Consider the following 12,580-nt stretch of genomic DNA (forward strand, 5'->3'; position numbering starts at 1 on the left):
ACATCGATTTTGATTCACTCGAATCAATTCATGAACATTTTAGCTATGGTTTGAAAAGATTGCATTCCTTATTATATAAATGTTTTAGTTCATGAAAAAACCGATTTTAGAAAGTAACCTACTTAAGTATGCAAACGGGTACGCATACCTAAGTAGCCGGACCGAGTTTGGTTACGCCACTACGCGTACGGGTGCGCATACCAATTCACACTTCTAAACTCCAGCAGAAATTCCAGTATGCATACGGGTACGCATACTTTCCCGAATTCCCAACAAACGTCAGTACGCGTACGGGTGCGCATACTTTAGGTTCCCGGTTTTGGACTTTTACACAAATGTGAGAACACACTATGTTTATATCCAAACATGATTACTTGTTATAAACTCTCATTTCAATCACTGAAACTTTCTTAGAGGATGTTAAAAGGAAAATTTGTTGTTTGGTCTTAAGCCCAGATAGTTAGTTATTGTAGGGCCCAACCTGGTTTTAGACTTATCATTAGGTCCATAGTATTTTGAAAATAGCAAAATGACCAGCTTACCCTAGTAGTAACCATGTGTGAAGAAGGCACCCACTATCTACGATTTTCTTTCCCGCACAAAACTGCAGAAACGGTCAGAAAATCATTAATGATTTCTAATGTTACATAAAGAAAACCGAGAGAAAACTGAAAACTTCTTAGAGAGAACTCAAATAGAATCTCACTCATTTTGAGATATAAACAGATCTCAAAATTAATTCTCACTCAAAGAGAAGAGAAAAACCAAATCAGAGATTTCTTTTGAAAACAACGATTCTAATTTTACAAATTGGAAAAACTAAAAACCTAGATTCTGATAATGGTTACAAGAAAAATCAGAAGAACAATCAAAGAAGAAGAAATAATAAAGGATGATAATACTATTCCTAGGTCATCAAAAGAAGAATCAAGAAGCTCAAAACGAAAATCAACGAGGATAAAGAGTAAAAAGGTTGTAACACCCAAATCAAAGAAGAAAGCTGCTGATAGTTCATCGGACGATGAATCTCAAGAGTTACAAAGACAAAAAGGAAGAACACAGAGTAAAAAGAATAAAAAGGCAGCAAATCAGAAAAAGGTATTATTTCTAACACTTTTGGTATGTTTTTTGTGTTTCTGGGATATAGATCCACCAGTACATATGTGAAGTACTGATGAAAAAATTGATGAATACCCATCATAGTTTACATGCAAACCAAGGTAGTCAATATCGGTTGTACAGGACGATATTACAGGTTTTTATCGGATATCGGAAAATACCTATATGATATCAAAAATATCGGCGATACAAGGACGAAATGATATTATCGGTTGCACAGGCCGGTACATACCGATATATCGGTTTTACTTGTACACCGATAATACCGGTTTCGTGAATAAATTTTTCATCAACATGCATCTAGTCTTTATAGACAAGTACAATGTCAATTGGAGAAGGTAAAAAGCCATAATATATTTATAATATAAAATCAATGACTATATGGTAAGATATAAGATGGAAACCATATTTCGATTGCAAGGCATAGAAATATAAAAGATAAATATGAGGGATAATAAAAAAGATTTACCTGCATAATGGGACAACAATCACAACGTTGGCTAATAAACCACCTTGTATTTTGGGAATTCGAGATATATGTACGATTCTTATTATTTTTTACTATCATTTTATAATTATTTAAAATTTTATATTTAATGATGTATCGCTTGTAAAAACAAATATCACTTTGTGTATAAGACCCGACCGATACGATACCGATACGCGATATTAACTACCTTGATGCAAACTTCTAGTTTGTGTTTCTAACACTTAGAATTGGCAGTACATAACTAAAAAACTGTAGAATAATAATCAAAAGTGACATGCAATTTTTTTTTGTTATACATAGAACCACCAGTACATATATCAAATATTTAGGTTTTTTATGAATTAGGGTGTTTTGTTGTAGTACATAAGTCCAATAGTGAATGGGTAATGATCATATGTGCTTCACCTTTTTTTTCCTTTATAAGATAATGATCTTGGATATGCAGTACATACGACCAATACTGATAGTTTGTGTTTCTGAGATGATGAATGTGCAGTCCAAAAATGCAATACTGAAATAAAACTAATTAAATTTTACAGGTAAGGTTGTGCCAAAATCTGTTAGAAAGTTGTACAGGTCTGGTTTCACAGCATTACATAGCCTGGTTTCCAAAATGAAGGCGAGTAATTATATTCTGGGTGAAGCCCAGTTACAAAAGATAGGTGAATCTTCTTATAGACAAGTATTCTTAATGTTCTGGCACACTAAGTACACATAAAGTCATTGGGAAAAGTTAGAAGGTGTTGTTAAAAAGTACTTGAAGTGTTACAAAAGGGTTCAAGTCAAGAATTAGCTCACATTTGAGTTTGTTAGAAGAGGTGAAATACACATTGTCACGTCGACACCAGAAAAAATGGGTGTAATGTTTGGAATGCCAAGAATGGTAGGAAGAAGAAATGATGACACCATTTTGATGGGAGGCGGTGGATGGAGACAAAAACCATTCTACTTTAAATAATTTTGCAGGAGAAACATGGTTACAAGACCAATGCTACAAAATGCGATCCTGAACCTGCTCAAGTGTACTGGAATCAAGAAGAAGAATGGAAAGATCGCAATTCTAAATCTGAAGGTGGAGAAAACAGTGATGAAGACAATGAGGATGATGCCGAAAATGAACAAGTACAGGATAATGAAGATGATGAAGATATTGAGTACATGACACCAAGAGTAGAAACTGAACAAACTCTGGAAGATATGGTCAAGCTACTATGATTGTTTATGTGTATTACTTTGTTTTTTACAACAAAAGATGCTCATAAACTTAAATAAAAGTACTTTTTTTAGTTGATGATCTCGAGAAGTCAAAGAATGTATCTTGGCAAGACCTGATACATGGTTTCTTAGATAAAGAAATCAATCAGAACTACAACACTCCCGAAGACATCACTAGTTGTGTTGTCTGTTTGCTGGTATGATTGTGTAGTACAAGCTTCTTTTTTTCATGTATATATTTCATGTACTGTCAATTTAAGATTCTGAATTTGATTCTATTGATGTTAATTAGTTACAGTTGTTGTATGCGGAGCAAACTCACTTGGTGAAACCACTGACGTTACCAGAGGATCGATACCTGCCGAGAGCGGCAAGGTGGAACATCAAAGAAATATCTGTTGAGTTTCTAAAGGATATGGAGACTTCGCAAAACACAGTAAGCCCCCAAGAAAAACAATACATATTACTAGGATAAGTTTTATATCATTATGCTTCTTGTGGTTTTGGTTTAGGAGACAATGATACACCAGTACATATCTCAAAAACTGATTAAAGTGGGTCCATTAAATACAATTATTTATGTTTTCATACATGAAATGATTTGTTGTTTTAGACACTATCAGAAAAGCAGTGTTGTGTGTGACCAAATGATTGTGTGTGTGTGTTATGTACTATTGATTTGAGTACATATATGTTATACTGATACAAAAACTGGTGAACTTTCGTTTTCTTTTCCAGTTCTCTGAAGAATTTAAGGAAGAATATACTCTGGATGAAATAGAAATGTTGAATAAAATTTCTCAAAGGCTTCCAGTTGAAGACGTACCATTGAAAGAAGATTGGCAAGAAAAGTTTGAGGATTTGGAAGTAAAGCATGAGGATTTGAGGCTTACAATTGCATCAAAATGGGGCGAGTTACAGAGAAGGAAAGAGGATGGCCACCCCACTGATATGAGTAAACTAGAAGATATTTTGAATGATATATATCACAGAGTTACCCACCTCCACAACCAAACTCGGAAGATGAAGAATCTAGTAGTAGCTTTGAAGAAGATGTTCATTTGAGTGGTAATTCAGACGAGACCATTCCATCAACAACTACTCCCTTAGTAACAGAGGGTGAAAAGGAAATTCCAGTTGATACACAAGAAAAATTGAATGAACAAGGAAATGCTACTCCAACTACGCCTGTTACAGGGAGCTCTGAAGAAAATCCCACACAATACGCTCTTGAGGTTTCATAGTTTAAACTTTGGGCTCGACTTGATTTGGAGCAAAAGGTGAAAGAGCTGCAAGAGTAAAAGAGCATGCCAGAACTATCACAGGTAAGTTATAATCCTTCTAGTATTAGTTTTATTTGTAAAAAACAAAAACTTGTTAGTACATATCTACTATATTGAAAAGCATACAAGTACATATCTGCAATACTGAACAAAAACATATCACCTTATGTTGAAAACAGGCTGAAAAGGATGAACTCCAACAAACAGCAGCGACACAAGTTCTGGGTAATATTGAAACGGAAATTGGTTCTCTTAGAGAGAGACGGGTGAGAAAATTGAACGTTACACTAGTTTGGTTTATTTTATCCTTTGTCATACTACAAAATAATATGGTTTGACACTTCATTTATGTAGGTTGCTTCGCTTGAAGAAATGTTGTCGAATATGCAGTTTATGCCCTTGGTTTGTGAGCTACCGAGTCTCAAAGAACTGCATAATGTGCCGATGGAGAAATTCATTGACCTGGCCATCCATGGCAAGGGTATTTATACCAATGAGTACTCAAAATATCTACAAGATGAAATTATGGGAGATCCTTATTCATCCTTAGGAAGTCTTAATCTGGAGTACCCGTCGACTGGTAGTTTAGAAAGCTTGGAAAAATTGTACCAAACTCAAATCTTTGATAAATATTATGCTAAAGATATGGATTCTCCATCACAAGTTTCAAAACCAAGTTTTGACTTAGGTTTAGGACCAAATGATCAAAATGTTGAAAATGAAGAAGAGGTACAACAACCTGCAATTGATCTAGGTGCACCTGATCCACCTCAAATCCATCTTGCAGCTGCGCCTGCGCCTAATGAAGCTTCAGTTGGTATAGAAGCATCAAATCAAGCTCAAATGTATCCCTCAGCTGAGCAAACTCAAATAAAAACTGCACCTATACTTAATGAAGCTTCAACAATTGATTTAGCTGCACCCGAACAATCTCATATGAATCCTGCAACTGAGAAAGCTGAATTTCAGCAACCTCAACAAGAGGTATGAACATGTTATAACACCTAATACATATATGCTATAGTGCCCCAAATATTTTTAGCATGCTTCTGAATAAAAAAAGATCTGATTTGTTTCAAAAAAAATGCAGGAAAAAAGGAAACCTTGGGATCCTATTCCATTCAATGAAGTAGAAAGGAAGAAGAAAATTAAGAATGACAGAAAGCAACACCCTGCTGAAGGTGAAAGCTACAAAGAATCAGAGAGTGTTGTGAATTTAATAGGTACCTAAATCTACTTCTTTAAATAATTTATATTTTTTTACTAATGATGCTTTAACATATGTACTAATGTTGTCGATTCCACAGAAGTCTATAGTTTTGGATGCTGAAAAGGCATAGGAAGATAGATTAAAGAAGATTAGGAGCACCGAAAAAGCTAATGCATATGCTGAGACTCTCAAAATACTTGCTGAGCTATAGAAGGTAATTATAATTAGCAAAAAGTGGAAAGTAACATCCAATATGTTCTGTAACATGGGAAACCCCAACAGTACATATGTTCTGTACTGAAAAGAATCCAACAGTACATATGTTCTATTTTGTTCATTTTTTTTTAGTCTCTCATTTGTTTTATTATGTTTATGCTATATTGAATGGTAAGGAACCTGGGGTAAGTCAGACATCAGCGGAAGACAACGTACCACTTGCCAAAAGACTCGAAGATAGGCTGGCTACTAAGGGTAATGGAGCCAAACCAATAGAGAAGAAAAAGGCGAGTACGTCAGTCAAGGACAAGGATAAGAAAAAGCCGACTATCTCTGCCAATGAGAAGAAAGATACTCCAAAAATCACATTTACCCCTCAGAAGCCAATAACTCGGAGCAACCCACAGAAAAGAGTTGATTCTGATTTCACGAGTGGCAAGGATTGCTGGAATTAAAAGGCGAAAAACAAAATCCAAAACCGAAACCCCAGTTGAACAAGATTTCCTAACAGAGAAAGTTCAGAAAAAGGATGACGAGAATGTGAAAAAGAGAAAAGCTAAAGGTGGTCCAAATGTTAAAGAACTGCCTAAAAATTGAAGATTGCACGCAAGTTGTTGAAGCTAAGGAAATTTCTGTTGTATAAGGATTTGAGTTCACAAGAAATAGAGCTTCTCTCTCCCTCTTTTGACAAAGCAACCTCAATGTGAGTCTATCTTGGATAGGTCCCTTGCATTTTAACAAACATTATGTACTTAGTTTAGGATCAAACTTATAAATGATTTTGATTATTCGAATTTGCAGCAATAGTGCTTGGAAAGTTCCTACTGTGGTTGGTCATCACATATTATCTACAGAGACATTTGAAGATCTGGTACATAACAGGCGTTTAGAGGGAGATCTTATAAATTACTGGCAATACCAACTGAAAAAAGCATATCATAATGAGCCAACGGTGAATGGACAGAGAAAGTACATACCAGTACTGCACATTGATCCATCTGACTAGGTATGTTTTCCTATTAATCTTGATAAATAACATGCATCTTGTTTTTGGAAAGTGCAGTGCATCTCTCATACTGTTTTACATAAAATCCGACTTCATACTCATTTGTTTTAGATATTGAGAATTTTAATTGCATATCTCCCAAACTAAATGAAATAAAACATTTTTAATGTTATAACAAATATTATGCATTTATATATGTGTTTTACACTATGATTTTCCATACATATTTACTATAATAATATTTTTTCTTTCCTTTTTCAGTTTTATGTAAGTAGCCCACCGCATCAAATAGCTGCAAATAGTGCTGTCTTTGTACCCATCAGTCAAATGGAGAAAGGAACCAGGAAGATTATTATTCCAATGGCACATCAAATCGTGCATTGGATGCTTCTTGTGTATGATTGCGAGAAAGGCGAATTCTGTCACTACAACACTTGGGAAGTCACATCCAAATACCAGTGTCTCGATGATGCTAGACGTATGGAAGATTACTTCTTGTTATCAATTAATGAACACTTGTTGCGTCGCGTCCTTCCACTAGTATGCAGATTAAAGTTGATCAATTACCCAACAACTCAACAGGGAGACTATCCATATTTTGCACTATATATCATGCACTTCATGAAGAAACTTGCAAAGGAGGAAGTCAGCGATGGAGTGCGAATTAGATTGGGGGACCCTGAACAACTCAAAGTTAAAATGCTGAATAAGAAGATCTCTTTAGCATGCAACATACTCTCAGCAACATCTCCTCCTGAGCAGAGATGGAATATTAATGCTCCAAAAAGGTTTTTAAGCTAGTATCTGGCAGTACATATATGAATTAGGACTGCATAGTAGAAGTTATCCTAGAGAACATATTCAAAGTTTACTAGTTTGTTTTTGATATGTTCAAAGTTTAGTAATTTTTCTTACTTATTTTGATAACAACTGTTCTCGAAACTATGGTGTTTGTCTTTAATCTATGTACAATTGTTTCGCTTTATAAAAATGTTGACATGTTGGATGGTAAAAGTCCAAAGTATGAAGTGTTTGGTTTGTCTTATGTAACATAGATAAGCTATGAGATTCAATTGAAGAACATGAATCTCTAATTTGGTCAATCATGATGGGGGAGAATGAATCTCATAACTGGTCTCTGTGTTTGGTGTGTCTTATGTGACATTTCCTGTCACCGGGAAGAATACAGAGTACATAATAGTTGTACTCAAAAATCTTGAACAACCATAATGACTTGGAAGAATACAGAGTCCATACTTACAGTAATATTTATGCAGTACAATAGGTGTGACATATTGTAACATTTATGCAGTGTATTTACCTGGAAAAAAAATGATCCAGATAGTTGTTCATTACATAGTACATAACAACTTAGAGTACATAACTCCTGCACTCTTAAAAAAAACTTATAAAGCAACCTGAAAAACCAATAATACTGAAAGTTGATAATGCTCTCTGATTAATGAGTCTTAAATGAGCACAAAGTACCCTGTCCCAGAAAGATATAAAACTACATAATTGCAGTACTCTAAAAAAATCTAACAAAAGTGTTTAAAATGATGCGCAAACAGAATCTGCATTGTGACCAATAGAACAAATCAGGGAGAACTGAAACCTAAAACTCAGGGGTAAGAAGGAATGACAGTGCAGGTTGCCTTGTTGTGATGAGTTTTCTCGTTGCAGTTTAAACAACGGACGAACTTTCTACTCTTCTCCCATGCATTCTTTATACGATTTCCCATTGGCCTACCTGGTGGAACTCGTGGAGGGGGTGAAAAAATAGTATCCTCTGGTTCATACTGCTCTGGCCTGTTGTAGTTAGGGACTGGTCTGATAGCAATTGAATACAACTGCTGAAAATTGGTAACTTTAAAGTAGTCTTGGATATAATCTACGTATCTATCACCCTTGGCAGAAATAGTTGTTGTAGCATGAGATCATGGAAAACCATAAACACGTCATCTTTGGAAGGTGCAAGTCTTGCTCAGCAGATCAACAGTGTGAGACCTGCAGATGTGCAAAAAGCTTTTCAGCACAAATAACTTAAAAATCAGTACATATATGCAGTACTGCAAACAAATACAGAAAAAAAAATATACGATTCAATGTTGCATGTATGCTATATTGCAGTAGATCTTGTTCTAGGGGATAAAGCTAAACTAGGTGAATGAATCTCATAGACATAACCAGATGACTGAGTTACATTCCAAACTCGACCAATTTGAATATGTTCTTTAAGTAACGCCTGGTAGGTAGGAGTGAGCAACTCAGGGTCCATAAAATTACTCAGTTCGCGACGTTCATTCATCAACTCCATAATACGTAACCTATGAATCGAACACAAAGAGCACCTGTAATAAATTTTGAACAAGAAAAAAATGAACATAAACCAAAGAAAACACCAAAAAAAAACACAAACCTGATCATGTCAATGAGGGCGCAAGCAGGAGACCTCTTGTCTTTCCGAATCCAATTATTTAAGGACTCAACAACACTTGATGTAGTCTGACCATATCTACAGCCAGTGAAGAACGAGCTGGACCAACGTTCCCTAGGAATATTACGGCAATAGTCAGCAACCCCAGGCTTTCCTATTAACTCTATTTCCATAAGTGCTTCTTCATATCTTGCTGGTGTGAGCATAAGTTTCTTTTTTGAAACAAGCGATAACTTCTTTATACTTCTCGTCCGATTTCCTGATTGGTAAGTTTCCTTGCAAGTGGTATAGGAATTAGGAAAGTTAGCAGGAATAGACCTCAACAATCCTTCATGACGATCAGACATAAATGTGATAGGACGGTCATCAAAAATGTTCTTAAGATTGCGCATAAACAATCCCAATTGTCAACATCTTATCCAAGGACCAATGCATATGCTAGCGGATAAAAACCTGCAGAAAGCAAACAGTACATATATCATATATTGTCACAAACTATGTCGCTATACTAGTTGAAACTGGAAAATAGACTAAGAATTTCCAGTACATTACATCCATAATGTTTACAAAAAAAGGTCTTGTGCTTACATATATGAATGTGTGTGTGTTAGACACAATAAATTTTCAGTACATAAATGGTATACTAGTAACAAACTAGTTAATTTGCAGTACATAAATGGTATACTCAAAAAGTTCCAACAATTAAAAGAAATGAATAACTTGTAAACGATAACAATTAAAACGTAAGAAAGGGAAGTTGCCTTGATTCCCATTCAGACAAGTCGTAGCCATAAGGGTACCTCTCCATCTTCCGGTCAGAAAAGTTGCATCAACAAAAATCACTGGTCGACAAAGTTCACAACCTTCAATACAAGCGCCTATTGCAATGAATAACCTTTCAAATGTTTGAGTTGCGTCGTTATACTGAAAATACACATAAAATCCAGGGTTTGTTTCTTTCAATTAATTAACCCACCAAACCAGATCGGAGTGAGACTTTACATCATTGCCAAAAATCTCATGGTGTGACAGTTCCAAACCATGATATGCGTGGTGATATTTGATATTAACACCAGCCCCAACTTTTATGTAATTTACAATTTCGCGAGGCTTGATAAGTGGGTTGTGCATCACACGTTCATGAATAAGGTTGTGTACCAGCTTCTTCGATACTTTTGGACTTCTCAACTTGACACCACCTCCACAAGTGTGCCTGCCAACATACTTTTTTATCCTAAAAACATCGGAAGTAGAATCAATGGCGACTGCATGGATCATCCAAGTGCATGGGACCTTACTGCATTCCATTGTGAACCTTTCTCGATCATTCTTCACTTTTGTAACACGATACCCAGTCTTCAAACAATACTTTTTATAGGCCAAGCGAACATCATCAACACCACCATGAAAATCTTGTCCGGATATTCAAAAACATTCTCGCACTCATCGGACAGAAGAGGTTTAGCAACTTCTTTGCCATCAGTTCCATAACTATCTCTAGCTTCCCTAATCAGTTCTGAATTATTGTCGACGTTGTTGAAAGTAGAGGAACTACATGCACCGGAAGAAAGACACTCCACATGCAGCTCAAAGAACGCCGAATTCTTTGAAAAATGCAAGGCAGCGAGACCATGAAGTTGAAAGTTAGCAATCACATGCACTTTGACACCATTATCAACATAATTGATAACAATATCAGAAGGGTTCAAGGTTCTCCAATTCTCACAAATAAGAAATTTCAGATCATCAATACTAGAACCAAATGTAACCAGGTGGGAAAAATGATGATGCTTATAGTAGATGTATGCATAAAAATAAGTATTTGGATTGGAACAGTCAACATTAGACATGTTTTAAACCTACAAATGTGACAAAGATGTAATAGTATTAAAACGCAGTATTTCATATACGTACTGATGGATCAAACTAAAAAAGTGAGAGAACTATGAAAGTAACAGAATCTAAAAGCAGTTTCTATGAGTATGCCATATATGTACTGCAGATTTATGAACTACAAATAAACTGCATGATAAGAATAGTTAAGGATCTATGAGAAACAACAGAATCGAATCACATAATACGATATTTCATATACGTACTGATGGATCAAACTAAAAAAAGTGAGATAATTATGAAAGAAACAGAATCTAAAAGAAGTTTCTATGAGTATGTCATATATGTACTGCAGATTCATGAACTACAAATCAACTGCATGAAAAGAATAATTAAGGATCTATGAGAAACATCAGAATTGAAGCACATGATACGGTATTTCATATACGTACTGATGGATCAAACTAAAAAAAGTGAGAGAACTATGAAAGAAACAGAATCTAAAAGCAGTTTCTATGAGTATGCCATATATGTACTGCAGATTCATGAACTATAAATCAACTACATGACAAGAATAATTAAGAATCTATGAGAAACAACAGAATCAAAACACATAATACGGTATACGTACTGATGGATCAAACTAAAAAAAGTAAGAGAACTATGAAAGAAACAAAACCTAAAAGCAGTTTCTATGAGTATGCCATATATGTACTGATGGATAATACGATCTGAAAGTACAAACAAGCCTGATTTTGAAGCGAAAACAAAAAGATAATCAAATCGAAAGCTAAAATAAGCTAAAAACATAATAATCTAACCAAATAACTGAATAAATACGAACAAGATTCATAAAAAACGAACAAAAATGACCGATCTCCATGATTTAAAGTTGAAACCATAAACAAAAATTGCAGCAGAAAGAAGAAAACGAAAAGATTACAGAACATACCTGTAAAAATCACAAAAGAATCTTCAGAAACCCTAGTCTGAACTCTAGACCTAAGAAAACAACAGAATCCGGATCTGAGAATCGTTGAAAAAGAATTTTGGAAACTTTAAAATAGCCTACTTAAACATATGTAGGACTATAAGGGTAGTTTAGGTATTTAAAAATTTCGCATTATTTATCTCGCACGTGTACATGACCTGGGCTTAAAAAATTGGGTCCATTTTTCTGTTTTCTTTTAATTATGGACCTCCGGTTATTGGGCTTTAGTGGGTGGACCTCCCACTAACTAATACCACTATATTAGTACATATAGGTAATTCCTACATGTTAAAATAGTCGTTATCCACAAACTATTTTCATCAAAGCGATTTTCAAGTTATTGAAATAATCAACATGAGTTTCGTCACGAGTAAAGATGAACTTGGCCAAAGAAAAATCTTACCAACATATATTCCGAGAAATAGATAAGCGAGGTAAACTCGGCTCGAAATAGGAAATGTGTATGATCGAAGTGTATATAGCAATACGACTTTTGTCTCAAAATAGGAGATAAAATAGATAGACTTTTGAGTGATAGATAAGTTCAAGTCTCCACATACCTTTTGTCGATGAAGTTCCACAAGTTCCCTCGAGTAGTTCTTCGTCTTCATTTGATGAACGTCATGGAGTCTAAAGCTCAACTACACTTACTATCCTAATCCGAGACTTAGCTATAAGTAGACTAGAAATCAAGACTTATAGTTTTGGAAACTAAACTTGACAAACAAGCTTGAGATAGCAACGTTGCGAGTTCGACCGAGCAATGCTCTAACACCCCGT

The 12,580-nt window shown here is 35.1% G+C and overlaps 1 protein-coding gene across 1 annotated transcript; it reads left to right on the forward strand.

The window, feature by feature from the left end:
- Positions 1–840: 840 nt before the first annotated feature.
- LOC113290927 (probable serine/threonine-protein kinase kinX) lies at positions 841–5,988 on the forward strand. Its single transcript, XM_026540511.1, has 9 exons — positions 841–1,098; positions 2,576–2,809; positions 3,117–3,260; positions 3,563–3,691; positions 3,817–4,059; positions 4,287–4,373; positions 4,462–5,091; positions 5,198–5,330; positions 5,666–5,988. Exons 1-9 carry the CDS (start codon positions 841–843, stop codon positions 5,986–5,988), a joined length of 2,181 nt encoding a protein of 726 aa, XP_026396296.1.
- Positions 5,989–12,580: the final 6,592 nt, after the last annotated feature.

The sequence above is a fragment of the Papaver somniferum genome, chromosome 6 (genome assembly GCF_003573695.1).
Source record: "Papaver somniferum cultivar HN1 chromosome 6, ASM357369v1, whole genome shotgun sequence".
Classification (NCBI taxonomy): domain Eukaryota; kingdom Viridiplantae; phylum Streptophyta; class Magnoliopsida; order Ranunculales; family Papaveraceae; genus Papaver; species Papaver somniferum.